Genomic DNA, 24820 nt, shown 5'->3' with positions numbered 1-24820 from the left:
TTGTTGTCAGACTTGGCACAAAAAAATAATGCTTGCTGGTGTTAGTCAGTTTTTCCATGACTTTTAGTGAAGAAAAATGAAAAACAATCGTAACAATTTTAAGATTAAACAACTATCTACTACTTGTCAGCAATTTATATAAAATGCCCTTTAGGTTAGGAAAAGTTTATTTTTTCAGTTGTGAAAGTTAACTCTTCACTATTTATCAAATTCGGTTTTCTTTCAGTGTTTAAGGTCCAAATGATAAATTGATCTTTGATGAATCATACTTCAGTCTCAGTGCATTTTCTGGACAGGAACCAAACCTTCATTGGCTCTTTCTTACCCTTCATGTTAACCAGATCTCTGTACTCCAGTTGAAACTGTTCATCTGAGTTCTCTGCACTCATTAGGCATCTAATTTCAAAATAAAGTGGTAATTAGGATCATTTATCTCATTTTCAGTGCTTACTGAAACAAAGCTAAGTCAGCAAGGACAGGTAGTGTGGGAGATAGGAAGGTGATTCCCCCTGCTCCGTTATAATCATACCACACAAAACCATCCTTCCTTGTACAAGGTGGCCATAATCTGTCAACAATACAGAGTATTATATTCTTCTGTAATATGTATTGATATAAAACTTAGTATCACTGCATGGCATGGCTTCGGTTCAACTTGAAATTCAGTTCTAGGTTCAGTATCATCAGATTTAACACTTGATGGCAGAGAATTAAATTGCCCCATACCAAAGCGATAAGGGTATAAGGGGTTATGGGGAGTGGGCAGGGAAGTGGAGCTGAGTCCCTGATCAGATCAGCCATGATCTTATTAAATGGCAGAGCAGGCTCGAGGGGCCGTATGGCCTACTCCTGTTCCTATTTCTTATGTTCTTATAAGGCATTTGTATACATTGAAATTAATATTTTGAGCAGTGGGTGCTTCAAAGAATGTTTGAATGAAACAAACTGCCCATGTTTTGCTGTTGTGGTTAAAGTTGTCCACTGAATCCATCAATGCGCTGCAGCCTTATAAACACACCCTAACCTAAGATGGTATCTACATTGAACAACCGTTTGGTTCCACCACTGCTCACCTATAGGTATACTCCGAGACATTGATTCTCCCCTTTTCTCCAGTGGTTTCTGTCCTGCTCGTTAGGTTAACAGTATTTCCAAACAAACAATAGCGAGGCATCCTCTGGCCGATTACACCAGTGACTACTTCCCCAGTGTGAATGCCTATAGTGATCTGAAGTGAAAGAAAAGATTTAAATTATGCAAATTGTTCCAACATGAGCAGCATCTGAGTTGGGGAAACTCTTTTGAGTTTACCTGAAAATAAACATAAACATTAAAACCATGCCACCCGCCTGGGTGACACAGCAGACATTTTCAAGGCCCCTTTTTTTTTTTTCCTTTTTTTTTCTTTTTTTGGTTTTTTTTGGGGCGCTAAAATCAAATTTTTCCAGTGCCCCCTATAAAAGGGGAGGGGGACACTAAAAGCACCGGCAATGAAAACAAATTAAACTTTAAAACGTAAAATCAAATTAAAATTTGGTTGCCGGGTGTGATGATGCACTCCAGTCCCTCCTCTGAGTTGGGGAATGGTGAATGAACAACAAGCAGATGTTTCTCACAATCACATGTGATTGACATCCTGAAACTCTTTTGAGTTTACCTGCGAAAACATAAAACATTAAACGGTGCCACCCGACCTGGGTGACACTCCAGACATTTACAAGGCCCTTTTTTTTTTTTCCCCCTTTTTTTGTTTTTTTTTGTGTTTTTCTTTTTTTGTTTTTTTTTTGGGCACTAAAATCACAATTTTCCCCAGTGCCCCCTATAAAAGGGAAGGGGGACACTAAAAGCACCGGCAATTAAAACAAATTAAACTTAAAAACGTAAAATCAAATTAAAATTTGGTTGCCGGGCGTGATGATGCACTCCAGTCCCTCCGGTGCCCACCTCTCGCGGAAGGCCGCGAGCGTACCGGTGGACACCGCGTGCTCCATCTCCAAGGACACCCTGGACCGGATGTAAGAGCGGAAGAGAGGCAGGCAGTCAGGTTGAACGACCCCCTCGACCGCCCGCTGCCTGGACCGGCTGATGGTTGACATCCTGAAACCAAAATACCCAAATAAAAATAATGCTTGCTGGTGTTAAGTCAGTTTTTCCATGACTTTTAGCGAAGAAAATTGAGAAACAATCGTAACAATTTTAATGGCACAATTATGAGTCATCCGTCTTGATATCAAAGCAGGGATGTCACCACCTTAAGTTAAATGAGCCAAGTGTTGCATAAAAGGAATTTGAAACAAGTAGACTAAATGGAGGTAATTTACCTAATAGGTGAAATTGTCCCTTGTACTGATTGAGGGCGTTACCCTCCCGGGGCCGGGACTTTTATTGCCTGGTCCGTAAGTCCCACCCCCGACATGGAATTAAGCCGTGCGCCCCTCAAAGGAAGCATAATGCTGTCTCTGGTGCTCCGCTTCATGGAAGAGTGAACCCAGGGCGGGAGCGCGGCGCTGAATCCATGCTGAGGACGACAGCGCTCCTTAAATTAAAGGGGAGGGCTGCTAGGCCACCAGGCATGGGATCCACCAGGCCAACGTCCCGCACCCAAAACAGAGTGCTGGATTGCACGATGGCGGCCCGATCGACGTGAGGGCCTCCATTGTCAGGCCGATGCAAGACTCGGCTGACAAAATAAAACAACAGTCTGGGGCACTAAAGACCTCCCATTTAAGAGGCGCCCCAGCGGATGTCCGCCAGTTCGAGCCCCACGAAGCTGGCAGTGACACTGGCACACACCAGCCTCGCAGCCAGCAGGGCAATTTCCCCAGTGGGACGGCAAAGTGGTCCACGCAGGGTGGTAAGGGGTTGGCACGCATGCCGATTACATCATCGCCGGGTGTGCGCCAGCCCGGGGCACTAACCACGGGGCGCTATTGGCACAGTGCCCCCCAAACCTCCGGGGCAATTTCCCCGGAGGCGTGATAACATCATTGTGCCCCATTAGAGCTTCCGGGGGGCAATTTCGGCCCCCTAGCATATGCTGGCTGTGGACAGCCTTATCCGCTGACAACACACATTGGAAAATTGTAGGCCGCATACCCAATATTTTCCATTATGTGCTGATGGCAGGGTCCTGCACACACTCAGAAAATTACTCCAATGTCTTCCATTTTGAGTAAAAACATCTAAGAATAGAATAAGTAAAAGTTCACTTGACCCATCAAGCCCTTTCCTTCCATAGGTAACATATTGCAGTGCTTTACTTTTATTTTGTTTAACATTGATGACTTTTACTCTGCATAAAAGAATTATTGATACTTCATGTGTGACAAACAGTTTTGTAGAAACAAGTATTCTTGTATCCACGTGACAGTGCAGTGCATTAGGATTTCAACATGCTACTCCATAAAATGGCAGAATATTTCTGCAACTGAAGCTTTTGTGCCACATTGTTGGAGCCAGGCACACAAGTGCAGCTCCTGAGACCGGAAGGAAAATAAGATGTCACACGTGAAGAAAATTCACAAGAAAACAGTACCCAATTATGGGCAACAGTACTTTATGGATAGCCCAAAGATTGTATGCTGCAAAGGATTCCACCTGTATTCCTCACCCATTGCAAGTCCTCACACAACCATATAGAGAGCTTGCATTGCTTGCATACCCATGCTTCAGGAGAGAACACCTTTAAGATTCAATGTAGAATCGGAAACCTTGCCACACTTACAAAAGATCATAATAAATCAAGTCACTTAAGTTCAACCGAGCTGCATGAAGCTCAGTCATTTACTAACATCTAGGTTGGGATGCACAAATCTGAACTGTATTTAACTTTCAAGATGAGCATTCTGCTGTGCAATCAGAACCACCTTGAGGGCAGAATCCCAACCAGCACCAAGATCACCCTGGCTGAAGGCACATCTCTGCTGACCTGCCTATAATGTTCCTACAGAGTCCTTGGACCTACCTATGTAGGAAACAATTTATCTGGGCAACCTGCCTCAGGTACAAGCAGACCTCCTTCTGATAAATCCTCTGGAAATCTTCGTAGTCCTTGAAGGTAGTAAGAATACCAAAGTTTCCATCCAATCAACTGAAGCTGTTACATATCAAAACAAAACTCCTCTTACATTGGTAAAAAGGGAAAAAGTAAAAAATTTTAAATGTAAAAAAAATGCAGCGAAACAAATGCATGAAAGGACAACAAAAAGGCCCAATTTTTTTTAAGAAGACTCACCAAATGATTGCACGAACAACTGTCGAAGTCTGTGCACCTCCTTTTAAGAGTGTACCCCCAATCCAAACCTATGGAAATTCCAGGGTTGGGAGGCATGCTCCAACTTACAATGTTTCTGGCCCTTTAAGGAGGCTTGCACAGTGGAGCAGCACGAGCCTCGTATTCCCCCAGCATCTGCCGTGCTCTTGTAGTGTAAGGCCACTATCCTGGAATTTTAGCTCCATCCATGCTGAGCATGCATTTGCATTTTGGAGTATTGGCCATGGATAATCACATGCCCATTACAGCCTACCTGATTTTCTACAAAAGTGAAAAATTATCTCTCAGTTGGTACCAAGCAGTATGTTTATCATAGACCACAGGAACTGAGACACAAACAGGTGGAGTTGACTTTGGTCTCCTTACCATGCCATTTGTACTTGGAGCAGGCAGAAAATGGTAGGTCAGTTCCACCCACCCAGTTTATATAGAAACATAGAAAATAGGTGCAGGAGTAGGCCATTCAGCCCTTCAAGCCTGCACCACCATTCAATAAGATCATGGCTGATCATTCACCTCAGTACCCCTTTCCTGCTTTCTCTCCATACCCCTTGATCCCTTTAGCCATCAAGGCCATATCTATCTCTCTCTCTCTCTTGAATATATCTAACAAACTGGCATCAATAACTCTCTGCAGTAGAGAATTCCACAGGTTAACAACTCTCTGAGTGAAGAAGTTTCTCCTCATCTCGGTCCTAAAAGGCTTACCCCTTATCCTTAGATGGTGACCTCTGGTTGTTGAGAACTTCCCCAACATCAGGAACATTCTTCCAGCATCTAACCTGTCCAGTCCTATCAGAATTTTATATGTTTCTATGAGATCACCTCTCATCCTTCTAAACTCCAGTGAATACAGGCCTAGTCGATCCAGTCTTTCCTCATATGTCAGTCCTGCCATCCCGGGAATCAGTCTGGTGAACCTTCGCTGCACTCCCTCAATAGCAAGAATGTCCTTCCACAGATTCGGAGACTATAACTGAACACAATATTCCAGGTGAGGCCTCACCATGGCCCTGTACAACTGCAGTAAGACCTCCCTGCTCCTATACTCCTCCCCTAGCTATGAAGGCCAACATGCCTTTTGCCTTCTTCATCGCCTGCCGTACCTGCATACCAACTTTCAATGACTGATGTACCATGGCATCCAGGTATCGTTGCACCTCCCCTTTTACTAATCTGCTGCCTTTCAGATAATATTCTGCCTTCATGTTTTTGCCACCAAAGTGGATAACCTCACATTTATCCACATTATACTGCATCGGCCATGCATTTGCCCACTCACCTAAACTGTCCAAGTCACCCTGCAGCCTCTTAGCATCTTCCTCACAGCTCACACCACCACCCAGCTTAGTGTCATCTGCAAAATTGGAGATATTGCACTCAATTCCTTCATCTAAGTCATTGATGTATATTGTAAATAGCTGGGGTCCCAGCACTGAGCCCTGTGGCACCCCACTAGTCACTGCCTGCCTTTCTGAGAAGGACCCGTTTATCCCTACACTCTGCTTCCTGTCTGCCAACCAGTTCTCTATCCATGTCAATAAATTACCCCCAATACCATGTGCTTTAATTTTGCACACTAATCTCTTGTGTGGGTCCTTGTCAAAAGCCTTTCGAAAGTCCAAATACACCACATACACTGGTTCTCCCTTGTCCACTCTACTAGTTACATCCTCAAAAAATTCTAGAAGATTTGTCAAGCATGATTTCCCTTTCATAAATCCATGCTGAGTTGGACCGATCCTGTCACTTTCCAAATGCGCTGCTATTTCATCTTTAATAATTGATTCCAACATTTTCCCCACTACTGATGTCAGGCTAACCAGTCTATAATTCCCCGTTTTCTCTCTCCCTCCTTTTTTAAAAAGTGGTGTTACATTAGCTACCCTCCAGTCCATAGGAACTGATCCAGAGTCGATAGACTGTTGGAAAATGATCACCAATACATCCACTATTTCTAGGGTCATTTCCTTAAGTACTCTGGGATGCAGACTATCAGGCACTGGGGATTTATCGACCTTCAATCCCATCAATTTCCCTAACACTATTTCCTGACTAATAAAGATTTCCTTCAGTTCCTCCTTCTTGCTAGATCCTCGGTCCCCTAGTATTTCGGAAGGTTATTTGTGTCTTCCTTCGTGAAGACAGAACCAAAGTATTTGTTCAATTGGTCTGCCATTTCTTTGTTTCCCATTATAAATTCACCTGATTCTGACAGCAAGGGACCTACATTTGTCTTCACTCATCTTTTTCTCTTCACATATCCATAGAAGCTTTTGCAGTCAGTTTTTATGTTCCTAGCAAGCTTCCTCTCATACTCTATTTTCCTCCTCCTAATTAACCCCTTTGTCCTCCTCTGCTGAATTCTAAATTTCTCTCAGTCCTCAGGTTTGCTGCTTTTTCTGGCCAATTTATATGCTCTTCCTTGGATTTAACACTATCCTTAATTTCCCTTGTTAGCCACGGTTGAGCCATCTTCCCAGTTTTACTTTTACTCAAGACAGGGACGTACAATTGTTGAAGTTCATCCATGTAATCTTTAAATGTTTGCCATTGCCTATCCACCGTCCATCCTTTAAGTATCATTTGCCAGTCTATCCTAGCCAATTCACGTCACATACCAGCGAAGTTACTTTTCCTTAAGTTCAGGACCCTAGTCTCTGAATTAACTATGTCACTCTCCATCTTAATAAAGAATTCTACCATTTTATGGTCATTCTTCCTCAAGGGGCCTCGCACAACAAGATTGCTAATTAGTCCTTTCTCATTGCACATCACCCAGTCTAGGATGGCCAGCTAATTGGTTCCTCAACATATTGATCCAGGGCGGGTGAATTTCTGGTAGTTAAAGCTTCTGTCTGATACGGACAGCAGCCTCATGAATACATTCAAATTGGGGTTCAGTGCCATTAATACAAAGTCAATGCAACTTCCCAATCTTACCACCTAACTAACACCATTTCCTACTCCTACCAACAACTAACAAAATTACATTTTTGGAAATCATGGGATAAAAATTCCATGGAACAGGCTCATTTAAGTAATAGTGTCAGGTATTCTTGCCTGCAGTGATTCAACAGAGGTGACGGCCCTGCACAGCCAGCATTAACTTGGAGCGGTACTCAGCTCCTCCAAGAGGAGAATCTAGAGGCCACTCAGCCCAAAGAGATAAGGGACGTAATTTAAAATTCTTTCTACTGTCCCACGATGTTAGGTCCTGGTACCAACCATAAATTGCCATTCCACTGTTTAACCTTTGGGCAACTTTAGGCTCAGAACAGAACCAAAGCCTACTCTCATCAGATATAGTTTCTGTTGGCCAATCAGAGGCATTTCCAGTGGAATTCACAGAGTTTCCAGGAATACACCCAAGCACGCTTCCAAAATTGCCACCAGGATATAGATGGGGGAAAAGGTAGTAAAACATTCCTATCTCCCCTCCCACAATTTGATTTTTCCATTCATCTTAAATTTAGTGGAAACTCATGGAGTTCTAAACCCCACCCCGCCATCTTCCTGCCACACACCATCAGAATTCCACACCGCAGTGAAGGATTTTGGATTTTTAATACCTGTATTTATGGAAGACTTAAGAGATGGATTTGAAACCCTCGAGATGGATCTTTTGGGTACCTGCTCTTAAGCAAGGCTAAGTAAGGCTTATGCAGCGGGAACTGGAGGGGCGATGCTCGCCCAGATCGCAGGATGAATAAAGGAATGGACTTGATAACAGAGCATGATGAATTGAAATATGGCGCGTCGATTTGGGATCGATAGCCTACTGAGAACTATTGGCCCCAAGTTTCCACATGATTTGCTCCTGATTTTTAGGAGCAACTGGTGTAGAACGGAGTATCTTAGAAATTGGAATTCTCGTCATTTGGTTTGCTCCAGTTCTAGTCAGTTAGAACAGTTTCACTTTGGAACAGAATTTTTTTTTCAAAAGGGGGTGTGTCCGGCCACTTACGCCTGTTTTCAAAGTTTCGTCAGTGAAAACTTACTCCAAACTAACTTAGAATGGAGTAAGTGAAGATTTTTGTACGCTGGAAAAAACCTTGTCTACACTTTAGAAAATCAGGCGTAGGTTACAAATCAGGCGTAGGGAACGGAGGTGGTTTAAAGGGAAGTTTACAAACATTAAACACTTCAGTTTTACAAATAAAGAGCCATCATCAATAATAAATGATAAATACATCAATAAATCAACCAATAAATCAATCAAAAAAAATTAATAACAAATAATTTTTTAAAAAATCAATAAATAAAACATTTTCTACTTACCGACTGCAGCACTGGGAGCCCTCCAACAGCGTGCTGGGGTGCCCCCCCCCCCCACAGTGTGTCTTTGTCAGTGTCTCTATCTCTCTGTCTGTCTGTGTATGTCTCTCATTCTCTGTCTGTCAGTGTCTGTGTTTCTGACAGCGAAGGGAGGGGGAGGAGTGTGGTAGAGGGAGAGAGGGGGGAGCAGAGGGAGGGAAGGGGGAGGGATCGGGGAGAAGGGGGAGGGGGGAGAAGGGGGAGGGGGGAGAAGGGGGAAGAGAAGGGGGGGAGAAGGGGATAAAGGGGAGAAGGGGGAGAAAGGAGATGGGGGGGAAAGGAGATGGGTGGGGGGAAAGGAGATGGGGGGGAAAGGAGATGGGTAAAAGGAGATTGGGGAAAGGAGATGGGGGAAAGGAGATGGGGGGGAAGGAGATGGGAGGGGAGGAGATGGGGGAGGGAGAAGGAGATGGGTGTGTGGGGGAAAGGAGAAGGGGGAGGGAGGCTGAACGGGCCGGGCCCGAAACTTCGGGCAGGGCCCGTCCCCAGCACCAGATTTACAGGTAGGTGGCGTTGGGTCGGGTCGGGGGGGTGGTGGGAGGGAGGTCGGTTCGGTTCGGGTCGGGGGGAGGGAGGGAGAGGGCGGTCAGGTTGGATCCAGTCTGGGGGGGGGGTGGGTGGGGGGGAAGTGGGAGTCGGGTCGGGTCTGGTCCAGGGACGGTGGGGGGGGAAGCGGGAGTCGGGTCGGGTCCGGAGGCAAGGTGGGGCGGGGGGAAGCGGGAGTCGGGTCAAGTCCAGTCCGGGGGCGGTGGCGGGGGGGGGTGGTGGCGGGAAGCGGGAATCGAGTCGGGTCGGGAGGAAGCAGGAGCTGGCCGTGGGAGGAGCATTATTCACGCAGCCCCAGTGAGGCCATTCAGCCAGGGCTAGGGGCTGCGTGCTTCGGGCCCCTCCCACACAGTTTCGGGCTCCTGGAGCTACTGCACTTGCGCGCCCACTGTAGCGCGCATGTGCAGAGGTCCCGGCACTGTTTTCAGCGCAGGGACCTGGCTCCGCCCCCTACAGCTCGTGCTGCGCTGCGCCGAGGGCCGGAAGACCTGCAGGGAGGTGGAGAATCAGGAAGTTTTTTTTAGGCGCACTTTGTGGCGCGAAAAACGGGCGTCCAGGTCGGGACTGCGCTGTTCTAGGCGCGGCTCGAAACTTGGGCCCATTGTTTCTATCGAAGCACCAACGAATCAGAGGTTTTTGGGAACGTTGACCAAGTTCGAACGGAATTATTGTTGCTTTAGACTGTTTAGAGAGAAAGAGATTTACTTTATTTTTGAAATTTAAGACCAATTAAGGCTGTTCGGCTGGATCTAGGGAACTGTGAGAAACTGCCATAAGCACTAGCAGGCTGTTCTTCCAGCAGCAAGAGGTTATAAAAGCAGTCATTTTACAGTGATTTCTAAGAGACAGAAGAAGAAGCAATTAAAAGAGATGTTGATGAAGAATTAGCCCCTCAGTCTCCTGAAGCAGACAAATTGATTAGTCTGACTTTTGAGTTGTACTCCCGGTTAAGGTCGTAAGTATCTTCAACTGTAAAACTGTTGTATCTTAATGTCAATAATAACAATTATTTAGAAAAGTATTTCAATCTTGGTTGATTCTTATCTCTTGTACTCCAAAGAGTTAAAAAAAAACTACATTGGGATTCGCATCTTCTCTCCTTATTTCAAAACTGTAAATTCACACAATTTCAGTAACAGAATATTAATTATGGAGAAAACCAGGCCTTCTCCTGTACTTAATAACATAAGAGTTTTGGTCCCCAGTATTCCAAATAGATTGAATTTCAAGACAGGGAAAATTATTTTGCAATCTGCAACAGAAATGAGCTTTAATGATTTCAATGACCTTTCTGAAATATTTTCTGACATAAATATTTAATTATAAACTGAGCAGTGAACAAAATATTAAATATATTCTGACACTGATCCATTAAAAATTTAAAGTGCTTTTTAAATCATGTGGTGCACCTTAAAAGCAAGAGCGAAAAATAAATTGCCAATAAAAAATGTGCTGGCTGCTTTTCTTCAGTGACACCACTTTAAATGTCAAATCAGCATATCAAAACTGAGATTCAGCCCAATATTGCTGCAACATATACACTTTTGATTGTCTGATTAATTTCTTGTATCACAACATGTAAGTTGCTGCCATTCCATTATTGCAGCTGACATAGAATCATTGGGGCCGAAATTGCTCCTTTTAGCAACAGCCGTTAGCGCTAACAGGGCGCTAAAGAGAGATTGCCAGAGTGTGGCGAGAGAATTGCACGGCACAGAATTACTCCCTGGTTTTGCGCAGGTACTTTAAGGTAGCACCCTGCTTCTGACCCTATTGCTCCGCGGTGCACATGATGATGACGTCATCGCCGTGCGCATCATCTCCTTAGAGCCCCGGAACTGAAATTGCCCCGTGCTGCCGAGTTCAGCACTTGGCGCTGACAATGGCAGCTGGAGTTGGCAAGTTGCAGTCGACAACCAGATGCTCCAGCAATATTTACATGCTTTGAAGTGTTTTTTTGTCGGCCATGACTTTTTCCAACTTTCCAAGAGTTAGGCAGTGTGGCTGGTGAAGCGACAGCAGCGATTTTTTTGAACAAGCATTGTTGTGCCTCCTACCTTTCCCCCTGCTTCACTGACATCAATCTGAACCTTTCATAATTTCTGTGGCTTCATGGGGGTCTGTGCTGGCCTGCTCCGACTTCACCATCAGAGGATGCTTCGGCAAAGACAATGGCGCCGCCAAATACAAAGGGAAAGACTTCGAAAGAGAGAGAAGAAGGCTACCAGTAAGAGAGGGAGGACCACAGGCAGAGGCCCATGGAGAGGCCTATGACCATGCCAGAGAGAGAGGCATAAGGAGAGGGAAAGGGACAGGCACAGAGAAGCACAGGGAGAAGCAAAGCAGGATGTTTGCAGAGGAAGAAGGCGCCACAGGGTTCACAACAGAAGGCCTTACTCTGCAGGAGTATTCCGTCACCAGTTCTCATATAGCAATTTCACTGAGAAGTGTGTGCGCAGGCTGCATTTCATAAAGAAGGTGGTAACAGAGCTGTACCATCTGCTCGAACAAGACCTGCAGCCTCACAGCAGGGTGAGGACGGCTCTCGCAGTGGCAGTCAAGGTGACAATAAATTTCAACACCAATGGATCGTTCCAGGGAGCAACAGGAGATATCTACATCTCCCAGTTTGGCATCCATTGCGTCATCCATGACGTGACAGATGCTCTGTACAGAAGGAGGAGGCACTACATCTCAGAGAGAGCAAAGAGAAGGAGCAGAAGCGTGCAAGTGGATTAGTCAGGATAGTGGTGTTCCCCATGGTGCAGGGTGTCATTGACTGCACCTACGTCGCTTTGAGGGCACCACAGCACAATCCAGAGATCTTCCGTAACCGCAAAGGCTACCACACACTGAATGTGCAATTGGTTTGCAACCACACATGCAGAATAATGTCTGTGAATGCCCGCTATCTTGGCAGCAGCCACGATGCCATCATCCTGCACCAGACTGGTGTGCCAGCTCTCTTCCAGCCCCCAAATGAAGCTCGCGGCTGGCTGCTCGGAGACAAGGGATACCCGCTATGCACCCGGTTCATGACTCCCCTCCGCAACCCCTGCCCAGCACTCAGACAATGTGAGCCATGTCACCACCAGGAACATCATTGTGCAGACCATCGGGGTGCTGATGCAACAGTTCCACTGCCTTGACCGCTCGGGAGGAGTCCTCTTGTACTCGGCTGAGTGGGTGTCCCCTATTCGCCGTCATCTGCTGCATGCTGCACAACCTCGCCACCATGAGGACACAGCTATTGCCACTAGTCATAGCCCTTCCATCTCAGGAGGAGGAGGACCAGGAGGAGGAGGAGCAGCAGCAGGAGGGTGAGGAGGAGCAGGAGCAGCTGCGACGGAGGAGGCGGTGAGTCCAGTTTGACCCTGCAAGGGAGGTCCGCGACCATCTCATCAGAGCTGGTTTCACTGATTTACAACCCACTTCCCCATTTCTGTGCACATCCCCATCACCACATCAATTTGCCCTTCCATATCAAATCCCCAACACTGAAATGTGAGACAGAAGCAAACATTAAAAATTCCAATCACAATTTATCACACAATAATTAAAAGTATTACATTCTAATTATTTATCATCCTTATGCATTTACTTGTAGCCCCTTTTTCTACTACCTATCCTATTACTTTTCCGCAGTGTCTCCCCTGTGGCTGTAGCATGGCTGGTGGTAGGCTGCTGTGTGTCAGGGCAGAAACTACAGATGGCCTTCCAGAACATCCTCGACCAGCTCTGGGCCTGGAAGGCCCGGCTGCAGACTGCCCAACCACAGGCTGGGCAGTGCCAGGCTGGGGTGGCTGGGTGACAGGCATGGAGAAGTGCAATGGTGGAGTGACAGTGGAGGGATCAGAAATGCTGTCATCTTGAGAGAGGACAGCAGGTTCCTGCTCCACTGACCCAGTGTCACTCCCTCAGGGCAGCACCTCACAGCATTCCCACCAATCTGATGGAGCACATGTTGCTGGGTTGCTCCGACACCGTGTGATCCCCGGTCGACCCTGGTGGATCCAACAGCGATGGCAGCAGTCAGGGCTTGCGTGGCATGCAGCTGAGACTGCATAACATCAGCAAGATGTTGCATGGCATCATTAGGAGACTGCATGAGAGCAATTTGAGCATCCATGCAATCAATCATTGCGATTGCAGCAGCAAGACTTTGCGTCACTTCCATCTGTGCCACAATGGAAGCTGCCACATCGCCCATGACAGATGTCATAAGGTCTGGATCCACACAATCTGTTTGGGAGTCCACCATCGTCTGCACATTGGCAATGATGAGCTCCATGGTGTGTGCTGAGCTGTTGACAATGCAGGAGGCAGACTCCTCCACGCTCCTGACCACTTGCAACAGGCTCTCAGACACCCTTACATTGCCCCTATCATGTTGGAGTGCATGGCCATCACCCTTTGTGTGAAGGCCTCATCATCGAGGTCCTCATCTCGCCCTCCGGGTAGATAGCTTCCGAGCTTCCCTTTCCCACTGCAACCCGCTCGGCCCCGGTGCATCACCCAGTGCAGACCCCTGTATTAAGCTAAGCTCTAAGGAGTGCATTGTGCCAGTATCTGAGCTGGTGCGTGCTACATTGCTTGGCTCCTCCTCCTCCCCTTCCTCATCCTCCTCCCCCTGTTCTTCTCCTCCTGACTGGGTTTGGGGTCTTAGGCACAGGCTCAGCATCTGATGTGTCAGAATCTGAAAGCACAAATGGCACAAGAATCGCATTAAGGTGAGGGCAGGAGGCAAGGAATGCAGCAAGGCAGGCAGACAAAATGAGAAATGGAAAGTGATAAGGCTTTCTGCTTTAATGGGAAATGGGATGAGAAGAGGGGGTTTACATACCATTGGTGCTCTCGCAGGCTCGACGTCTCCGGCAGCCACGGGGTCCACCACCTGCGAGCCAATGAGCTGCAGTACACGCTCCTCCAAGTTGGTAAACTTTCTTAATTGCGCCTCCCCCCTCCAGTCTGCTGCTGTTGCATGTACTTGTGAGCCATCTTGGCCTGCAAAAGAAAGGAAGATGTGTGATTAAGAGTCCAGTTATATTTGTGGGTGATATGCCTGCCATGGTTAAATCGGTGTGAATGTAGGCAAGGCTGAAATGAGGCTGTGACTGTTATATATGCAGAAAATAGATATATTCTCTGTGTAGTTACTGTATAGTTGCATAAGATGGAGACTTCTTACCTGATGCCCTATCAATAAGGTTTACACTGTGTATATACTGTGCTGGCACCACTAGAGGATGCAACTGGTGGAGATTGGGGTTTCCTGCTCCTGTGGCAGGGACTGTCCACCAGAGGGCACTGCGGTGGGAGACCTGAGGGTCACCTGCATAGGTGTGCAGGGCCCAGTATAAAAGGCTGCCCACCATGCTTGTGCCTTACTCTGGAGTTACAAATAAAGGACCAAGGTCACTACAAGTTTGAGTACAACACCTTGCCTTGTGCAGTCATTCATAAGTACATTACAGACATAAAAACTAGAGATGAGAATTCGAACTTTCACTTGATTATGGCTACCTTTGGCACACGAAAAGACTTTGCAGAGGGTGATGATTGGGATGCCTTCACGGAAAGGCTCGAGCTATATTTCGTGGCAAACGACCTGGCAGGGGAGACGGACACATTGGCGGAGAAGCGCAAGGCTATACTGCTGACCAGTTGTGGGCCCAAGGTCTACCGCCTCGTCAGGGACTTGCTGGCACCCACGAAGGCCAAGGATAAGACATACGATGAGCTGTCTGAACTAATTCGCGACCAACTAAAACAAAAAGAGAGCATCCTCATGGCCAGGCACAGATTCTACACTCACCGCAGACCTGGGGGCCAGGAGGTTGCAAATTATGCTGCCGACCTCAGGAGACTTGCGGCACCATGTGATTTTGGCACGCACCTCAACGAAGCATTGCAAGACATCTTCATTATGGGATGTAAGTTAATCCAGAATGGTGTGGTGCACAAGTTACCTCTGTGGATTGTTGCAGGTGATTGTCCAATGCTACTCGGAAGAAGGTGGATGAGGAAGATCCAGTGGAAATGGGAAGACCTCTTCACTCCAGCAATCGATGTCCCTTGTACTCAGAGGCAGAGCAAAACCTCACCTTCACTTGAGCCAGGCACCAGAGAACAGACCTGCGCAGCACCTAAGGCACAGACCGTTGATCACAACGACGTGGTAATGATCCAACCGGAACAACCAAAAGTACCTTCCTGGCTCCAGTGGCAGGACTCCTGGGGAGGAAGGTTGAATTCACAGGCACTCTTCCAGCTTTTGTGGCAGAATCGCAGGAGAGAAGGATCAAGGCAGTCGACCTCGAGGACAGAGGCAAGATGGCGTCTCTGCTGCAGCGAGGAGCAGCGTGGCTGAAAAAAAAGATGGCCATGGCCACATCACGAGGTGCAATGCTGAAGGACCAACACGTGGTGTCTAACAAAGGATTTGATTGTGGTAAATCCAGCAGGGTTCTCTTAAAGGAAACCTGCAACCAACTGAACTTAAAGAGACATTGTATGCATAGCAATCAATGTAACAAACCGATTAAGATTTTGAACAAAATGTTGTTGCGAGATGTCGGGAATAGAGTGTCCCCAAAAGTAGCAAGCCTGCGAATTCGGGAGGGTAAAGGCGCTGATCCTGATGCCCTGCCCAAGGTGTCCCCACAAGTTATAGGCCAGCAACCTGAGGAGGGTGAAGGCACTGATCCTGATACCCTGCCCCAGGTCTATCCCATGCTGCAAACACCCGATGGCAATATTCGCCACGGACCTGGAAAGGAAAAAGGCGTCAATACGCGCAGTCGGCCGCCGTTGCCCACCACCCGGGTGGAGACGGTGCAGCCCCCAGACCCAGTCGCTATGTCCAGGAGTGAAAGGTCAGAACCAACGAGTTCCCCAAACGGGACCTGGAACAGCCAGGTTCGCAACACCATTAGGGAGCAGGCAGAAGATTCTGCAGCCCTCAATGAAGACAGGGAGGCCACACACATTTGTGGCTCTGCCCACCACTAGCAATGGCAAAATCCCTGAGTCCTGGCTAGGTGAGCGAACCGCTAGCAGGGGGCGCAGCACCACTATCAGAGGACCCCATCTGTTTGCTCTGGAACCTGCGTCCTCGCATACCTGTACTGCTATCTCAGTACTTACCATGACGGAACCATGAATGCAATCTATCCAATCCTGGCGCACGACCGCAAAACGTAACAAATGTAAGTCACTGAACCAAGGTGTCATGACACAAACTGTAATTTCCTTTCTTTGTACTTGCACTGTGTCTGATCCTGTATGTTAATGTAACGTGCCTGCTGCACGATCTCGCTGTGGGTGGGGGGGGGGGGGGAATTGGATGTATGTAGCCATGGACACACACATGGATCACACCTAGAAACCACTGGAACCTCCACTGCATCATCAAACCAACCAAACTGGTAACCATTACCCAATGTTATGGCAAAAGGACTTGGGGGTTAACAGGGAGAGAGCCAAGCCAAAGCACAGCCAAGGTGCACGGGCTATTGGCACATAAGTCTGGGGAGAGCTAAGCCGGAGCATATAGTGCAAAGGTAATTGGCACAAAGGACTTGGGGGAGAGTGATGTTATATATGCAGACTATAGATATACTCTGTGTAGTCACTGTTTACCTGATGTACTCTCAATAAGGTTTACACTGTGTATATACTATGCTGGCACCTCTAGAGGATGCAACTGGTGGAGACCGGGATTTCCTGCCCCTGTGACAGAGGCTGTCCACCAGAGGGCACTGTGGTGGGAGACCTGAGGGTCACCTGCATAGGTGTGTAGGGCCCAGTATAAAAGGCTGCCCACCATGCTTGTGCCTCACTCTGGAGTTATGAATAAAGGACCAAGGTCACTACAGTTTGAGTACAACACATTGCCTCATGGAGTAATTCATAAGTGCATTACACACATAACAGTGACTGTGAATGGGCACAGGTGGTTGGTGGCTACCTGCTGGGTTAAGTGCTGGTTTGCAGAGTGTGTACAAAGGCTGAAAGACTGGTATGTAAGAATTGTGGAAAAATGTACTCACTTTTACCACCCGACTGAGTTCGTTGAACTTCTTCCTACACTGGGTGGGCATCCTGTCGATTACTGTGCTGCCAGACATCTCCACAGCCACTTTGGCCCACATGGCCCTAAAAACCTGGGGAATAGGCCTCCTAGATGGAGGCAAGAGAACCTGCTTCCTGGCTTCGACTGCCCCCACCAATGTATCCAAGGCAAGGTCGTTGAAGCGACTGGCCCTTGCAGCTCCTCTTGATCCAGCCATGAGAAAGATTTGTTGCAGCTGATGGAATTGAGCAACTGATGAAAATGACCAAGGACAGTCTGAAAGACATACCCTTTAAGAAGTGGAATGGACCGCAGCCTCATTATGAGTGAATGAAAGTCAGGCGAAATTGGGTGCAGCTCTGGTAATAGCACCCCTGCAGTGATCCAGAGTCCACTAGCGCCTCCGATACCATCTCGCTCCATTTCTAACCTGAAACTTTATTTATTACCGTATTTTGGCCCCATAGAATCTTATAGTAAAAATGGCCAATTAATTGGAGGCAGTGTTTTTCTTCCCATGAGCCACCTACCATTCTGCTACTCACTTCCCATACCCTTTAAGATAACTCTTTTTCAAGCGAGTATCTAATTATCTTTTAAAATAATTTAAGGACATTGCTTTAAAAAGTTTGTGGCAGCGAGTTTCAGATTTAAAATACCCTCTGTGTAAAGACATTTTTTCAACCTCCTTTTTTATGATCTATCTATTTGCACTGCCACCTTTAATAACCTGTGCATCTCCATATCAAGATCTCCTCTGTTCCTCTATTCCATTTAAAATGTATTTTCTTTCCCTAGTCTAATATCCAAAATGTATTACCGTGAAACTTGTATAAATGGACACTTCCAAAAAACAGATATTTCAAAAAAACAGACACTTAATGAGAGAATCAAATAAGTTACATGGTTAAATATACAAGAGGCACTCTGAAACCAGACACTTACAAATTACGAACTATAGTCATAGAATCATCATAGAAATTTACAGCACGGAAGGAGGTCATTCTGGCCCATTGTGTCCATGCCGGCCGACCAAGGGGTATCCAACCTAATCCCACTTTCCAGCTCACGGTCCATAGCCATGTAGGTTATGGCACTTTAAGTGCACATCCAAGTATTTTTTAACTGTGGTGAGGGTTTCTGCCTCTACCACCCTTTCAGACACTGAGTTCAAGACCCCCACTACCCTCTGGTGAAGGAAGTTCCCCTCATATCACCTCTAAATCTCTTCCCAATTACTTTAAATCTATGTCCCCTGGTTGTTGACCCCTCTGCCAAGGGAAACAGGTCCTTCCTATCCACTCTATCTAGGCCCCTTATAATTTTATATACCTCAATCAGATCTCCCCTCTGCCAGCCTTTAAAGAACCAACTTAAAGCACAGCACACTGCTCTACTTTCCCTTCAGTCTTCATTCAGGTGCCAGTTGCACCAGGCTCCACTGTGTAGTGTAATTTCCAGCCTCTGCCCCGGTGACATCACCTGCAACCGCCGCAGAGCACCAGGACCGCTAATGTGACGTGAACACTCGATCGTCGTCAGTCATGGGGAGAGCTCAGGAGTTGGCAATCGGGGAGAGATGTGGAATGGTGGCTGCAGGGAGCTGGTGACTGGGAATGGGGGAGAGAAGGAGACTGGGGAATGGGGGCTAGGAGTGAGAGAGGGACTGGGAAATGCAAGCTCGGGGTGGGGGGGGGAGCGGGAGATGGAGATGGGAAATGGGGGCTGCTGGAGAGAGGGGGACACGAGCAAACGGGGGCTGGGTTGGAGAGATGAGGAATGAGTGTTCGGGGGAGAGATGGAAATTAGGGAGTGGAGCTGAGGAAAGAGGGGGACTGGGTAATGGGGGCTGTGGGGGATAGAGTGAGACGAGGGAATGGGTGCTGGGGAGAGTTGGGTTATGTGGCCTAGAGGGTTGATGGAGACTGGGGACTGGGTGCTGGGGGGAGGGAGACTGGGGAATGGGTGCTGGAGGGGAGCGACAGGGACTGGGGAATGGGCTCATGATCAGGTGTCATGTGATCAAATGTCACATGGTCATGTGTCATATGGTCAAACATTCCAGAATTATCACCAGAGTTGGAACAGTGAAAGGGACTGTCCTGTCTTGCTGCAGCGCCCCGTTCAAACACTCTTTCAACGGCTGCTGGTAGCTCCTCTCCCCTAGCCCTGCCATTGTCTACTTTCCCTTGGTTTCTGATGGTGTACTCAAAGGTCCTTCTATTCCTCCACACATCTCAGTATCAGACAATTTATTGTTTATTCACTTGCCTTGTTAGCACTCCCCACGTGCATTATCTCACACTTCTCTGGATTGAATTCCATTTGCCACTTTTCATCCCACCTGACTAGTCCATTGATATCTTCCTGCATCTACAGTTTTCTTCCTCACTATCAACCACATGGCCACTTTTTGTATCATCTGGAAACATCTTAATCATGGCCCCTACATTGAAGTCTAAATCATTGATATAGACCACAAAAAGCTAAATCATTGATAAATATCACAAAAAGCAAGGGACCACGTATTGAGCCCTGCAGAACCCCACAGGAAATTGCCTTCCAGTCACAAAAACACCCATCGACCATTAGCCTTTGCTTCCTGCCACGGTGCCAATTTTGGATCCAACTTGTCACATTCCCTTGGATCCCATGGGTTTTTACATTTCTGACCAGTCTGCCATGTGGGACCTTGTGAAAAGCCTTGCTAAAATCCATGTAGACTGCATCAAACACACTACCCTCATCGACCCTCCTAGTTATCTCCTCAAAAAATTCCATCAAGTTAGTCAGATATGATCTTCCCGTAACAAATCCTTGCTGACAGTCCTTGATTAATCTGTGGCTTTCTAAATGATGATTAATTCTATCCCTCAGAATTTTTTCCAATAATTTGCCCACCATCGAAGTTAGGCTTACTAGTCTGTAATTACGCGGTCTATTGCTTATTCCTTTTTTTTTAAATCGTACAAGTCCTCCAGCACCACACTTGTAGCCAGAGAGGGTTGGAAAATGAGTCTCCAATATTTCCTCCCTTGCTTCTCTTAACAGCCTGGGATCTATTTCATTCGGGCCTGGTGATTTTATCTACTTTCAAGGATGCTAAACACCTTAATATATTCACTCTCACTATTGTTTATCACATCTAATATTTCATACTCCTCCGCCTCGACTACAATGTTTGCACGTTCCTCTCTTTTATGAGGACAGACGCAAAGTAGTCATTAAGAACAATACCCACATCTTCTGCCTCCACACACACATGACCTTTTTAGCCTCTAATAGGCCCTATTCTTTGCTTAGTTATCCTTTTGCTATTTATTTATTTCGAAAACATCTTTGGGTTTTCCCTGATTTTACTTGCCAATATTTTTCATGCCCTCTCTTTGCTTTCCTAATTTCCTTTTTCATTTCTTCTCTGCACTTTCTATACTCCTCTAGGCTTTCTGCAGTATTTAACTCTAGATATCTGACATACGGTTCCTTTTTTCGCCTTACCTTACCCTATATGCCCATTGACATCCAGGGGGCTCCCATCCTTTTTCTTTGTGAGAATATATTTATTCTGAACCCTTACTATCTCCTCCTTGAATGCCTCCCACTGTTCTGACACTGATTTACCTTCAAATATTTGTTTCAAGTCCATTTTTGCTGAATTACATCTCAGCTTCGTAAAATTGGCCTTTCCCCAATTGAGAATTAGTACTCTGGTCTATCTTTGTCCTTTTGCATGGCTACGCTAAATCTAATATGATCACTATCACCAAAATACTCTCCACCTTCCACCTGCCCAGCTTAATTCCCTAAAACTAAGTCCAGAACAGTCCCTCTCTCTTGTTGGGCTTGTTATGTACTGGTTAAAAAAGTTCTCTTAAATGCATTTTAAGAATTTTGCACCCTCTATACCTTTCACACTGGTTCTATTTCAGTTAATAGAAGGATAGTTGAAATCCCCTACTAATCCTGTCCTATTTTTTTCTGCACTTCTCAGAAATGTGCCTATATATTTTCTCTTCTCTCTTCCTCTGACTATTAGGGAGTCTCTAACACACTCCTCGCAGTGTGCTTTCCCCTTTTTTGTTCTTCAGTTCAACCCATATGGCCTTATTTGATGATCCTTCTAACATATCATCCCTCCTCATAGCTGTGATTGTTTCTTTAACCAATATTGCGACTACACCCTTCTTTTTAATCGCCCTCTCTATCATCTGAAAACTTTGCAACCAGGAATGTTGAGCTGACATTTCTGCCCTTGTTTCAGCCATGCTTCAGTGTTAACTATGTTATCGTACTTCCACATGTCTATCTGTGTCCTCTGCTCATCAACCTCATTTAGTAGACTCCTTGCATTGAAGTATGTACCATAGAAACATAGAAACATAGAAAATAGGTGCAGGAGTAGGCCATTCGGCACTTCGAGCCTGCACCACCATTCAATAAGTTCATGGCTGATCATTCACCTCAGTACCCCTTTTCTGCTTTCTCTCCATATCCCTTGATCCCTTTAGCCATAAGGGCCATATCTAACTCCCTCTTGAATATATCCAATGAACTGGCATCAACAACTCTCTGCAGTAGGGAATTCCACAGGTTAACAACTCTCTGAGTGAAGAAGTTTCTCTTCATCTCAATCCAAAATGGCTTACCTCTTATCCTTCGACTGTGTCCTCTGGTTCTGGACTTCCCCAACATCGGGAACATTCTTCCTGCATCTAACCTGTCCAGTCCTATCTGAATTTTATATGTTTCTATGAGATCCCCTCTCATCCTTCTGAACTCCAGTGAATACAGGCCCAGTCGATCCAGTCTCTCCTCATATGTCAGTCCTGCCATCCCGGGAATCAGTCTGGTGAACCTTCGCTGCACTCCATCAATAGCAAGAATGTCCTTCCTCAGATTAGGAGATCAAAACTGGACACAATATTCCAGCACTGCCCAACCCATTTATTGTCTATTTTCTAGCCTTTTTTTTTCCTGTCTTCCAAACTCACTTACTAGTTTACTGCCTTCCATTTCCAACTTTGATTCTCTCCCTTCTGAACTGTATACCCCTGTCAAGCTAGTTTAAACCCTCCTCAACAGCATCATCAAACCTCACCATGAGGCTATTGGTCCCAGCCCTGTTGAGGTGCAACCAGTCTGGCCTGTACAGGTCCCACCTCCCATAGAATCGGTCCCAATGCCTCAGGAATCTGAAATCCTTCCTCCTGCATTATCTCTCCAACCACGCATTCATCTGCTCTATCCTCCTATTTCTTTATTCACAAGCGCATGGCATGGGATTACTACTTTTGAGGTAGAAAATGCTAAAAACATCCCCACGAGTTGGGCATCACTTTTTTCAACTGTTTCTTTAAAGTTCCTGTGTTATCCAAAGCTTTGCAATCTGATCAATCAATTTGATATCACTGCTTGATAACTCATTAAATTAACTAACTTCCGATTGTGGTTTCAGAGCTTGTTTGTTTTTCAGATCAGCCTCCGTGTTGTCTCCAAGCTGGAGCTCCAGGGTTGGCTTCCTAATACCCTCTGGTCTCTATGCTTCATTCCCCTGCCTACACCTCCATCCTTGCCCTAGCCGCTCTGCTTTCTCCCAGTCCCACACACCAGACTCCAGCTGCAGGTTCTAAACCAGTTTGTCTGTAGCCCAAATGTGTTGCAGGCGCTCCCAGATATTCCAATAATGGTCAATCAATGGATCCACATCCAGCATGACATCAATAACAGGTCCATCTGCCTAGAGTAGAGACGCATTGTCGACCCAGGTCCTGGCACACTCAATTATACCAAGGGAGAGATTGTTTAGGCAACTTCGGAGGGTCAGACCTCCAAGTGTGGCTCCAGGTGAGAGGAAAACAAATAAAAACAGAAAATACTGGAAATACTCAGCAGGTCTGGCAGCATCCGTGGAGAGAGAAACAGAGTTAACGTTTCAGGTCTGTGACCCTTCATCAGAACTGGAAAACGTTAGAGATGTAAGGCACTTTACAGCCTTCTAGACTCAACGGTCCTGAAATTCCTGCCTCCCCAGGTCTGTACAGAGTGTGTACAGATCCGGGAAGGCATTGGAAAAGTCGGTTTTAGGCGCGCAATGCGCATGCACTGAAAACCGGCTTTTCCGATCTGTCAAGTTTCTGGCTTGACAGATGACCACATCTCGGGGAGAAGGACATTCCCACGGCAGAGATTGGGTATTTGTCCATCTCTTACCCTGCAAATATCCTGAAAACTCTTGCACCTGGTAAAAGCAGGCGCATAGTCTACTTTTACCTGCGTAAGAGTTTAAAAACATATCAAAAACATATAAAAATAAAATTTTAAAATACATATTTATGTTAAAACCCCTGCCCACTTAGGTAATTTTATTTAAACCATAATTAAAACTTTTTTTAAAAATAGGCAAATATTTTTTTTCAAAACATTTCTATTAACTTTAATTTTTATAATGTATTTATGTGAGTTTTTAAAAATGTTTTATGTAGTGTTTGGGGGTGTTTCTCATTCATAGTAATAAAAATTTCAGACTTACGAAACTCGTATTACTATGATTTGAGAAAATACTTTACCGTGATTGGGTGTCCAGGCCCACGTGACTCCTACGGACGTCCCAACGTGAACGCGCTCCGTTGCGCAAAAAGAGGAGGCCTCAGGACCGGGATCTCTGGTGAGCGTTCGACCAAAAGGTAAGTGCGCATCTTTTCTCCTATTTTTAGTCGAACGCCCGCGGGAACAAGAAACCGGGATTTCTGCACCATTATCGAGTTCAACAATTTCAGACCATAACCTATTTTTTCCAGGCGGCAGCTGTTGATGATTCTGCCATTCCCATTTTGCAGCATTTAATCATTTGTGCCTTCCACCCTATCACAGACTGTCCATTTTGTTCTTTCCTCCCCTCTCCCCTGAATTCTCTGCTTCTGAACCTGGTTAAAATCTGTTACATCTCTAACTTTTTCCAGTTCTGACGAAGGGTCACAGACCTGAAACGTTAATTTTGTTTCTCTCTCTACAGATGCTGCCTGACCTGCTGAGTATTTCCAGCATTTTCTGTTTTTATTTCAGATTAAGCATCCGCAGCATTTTGTTATTGAGATGAAAACAAGACTGAGATGTACTGAAAAAAGAGACACACAGAAAAAAAAGAGAGATACAGAGCAAGAGAAAGGAAATCTATCGGAGTCATATAGAGTGAGAGACATACAGAAAAAGAGCGAAAAGATAAATAGAGAGAAAAAGGTAAAATGTCTCTGAGAGGCATAGAGAGTACAAGCATTAAAAAAGGGACAGAAGGAAAGGAAGACAGGAGAGAAAGAGAAAGAACAAGAAAAAAAAATAAGAGACAGAAATGCAAACCTACAATGACTGTTAATGATATTAGTGAACAAACATTTAAATTTTGAAAGGTTTTAAAAGACTTCACTAAAATAGAAAATAAATGGTGTCACACACAAGCACGTTAAAATAATATCACAAACAATAATATCTAGGGTACAAAAACAATGGAAGAAAATATTTGCAACTTCTACAGATAGCACAAGTGAGGCAGAAAAAGTGGAAGACAAACAAATGACAGAGCGAGACAGAAAAAATTGGAGAGTGGGCAATTAGGC

General features: G+C 45.9%; 1 protein-coding gene across 1 annotated transcript in view; it reads right to left on the bottom strand.

Annotated features, from left to right (window-relative positions):
* Window positions 1-263: 263 nt before the first annotated feature.
* gucy1b1 (guanylate cyclase 1 soluble subunit beta 1) overlaps window positions 264-24820 on the bottom strand; it is a 185780-nt gene continuing 161223 nt past the window's right edge. Inside the window, exons 9-10 of the mRNA XM_070862479.1 lie at window positions 1074-1228; window positions 264-396 (exon numbers count right to left, since the gene is read on the bottom strand). Of these exons, the coding sequence (XP_070718580.1) occupies window positions 264-396; window positions 1074-1228 (288 nt within the window). The remainder of the gene's footprint in view (window positions 397-1073; window positions 1229-24820) is intronic.

This window comes from Pristiophorus japonicus, chromosome 2 (assembly GCF_044704955.1).
Source record: "Pristiophorus japonicus isolate sPriJap1 chromosome 2, sPriJap1.hap1, whole genome shotgun sequence".
NCBI lineage: Eukaryota > Metazoa > Chordata > Chondrichthyes > Pristiophoridae > Pristiophorus > Pristiophorus japonicus.
The sequence above is the reverse complement of the archived record's forward strand: the minus strand, read 5'-3'. Positions and strand labels throughout refer to the sequence as shown.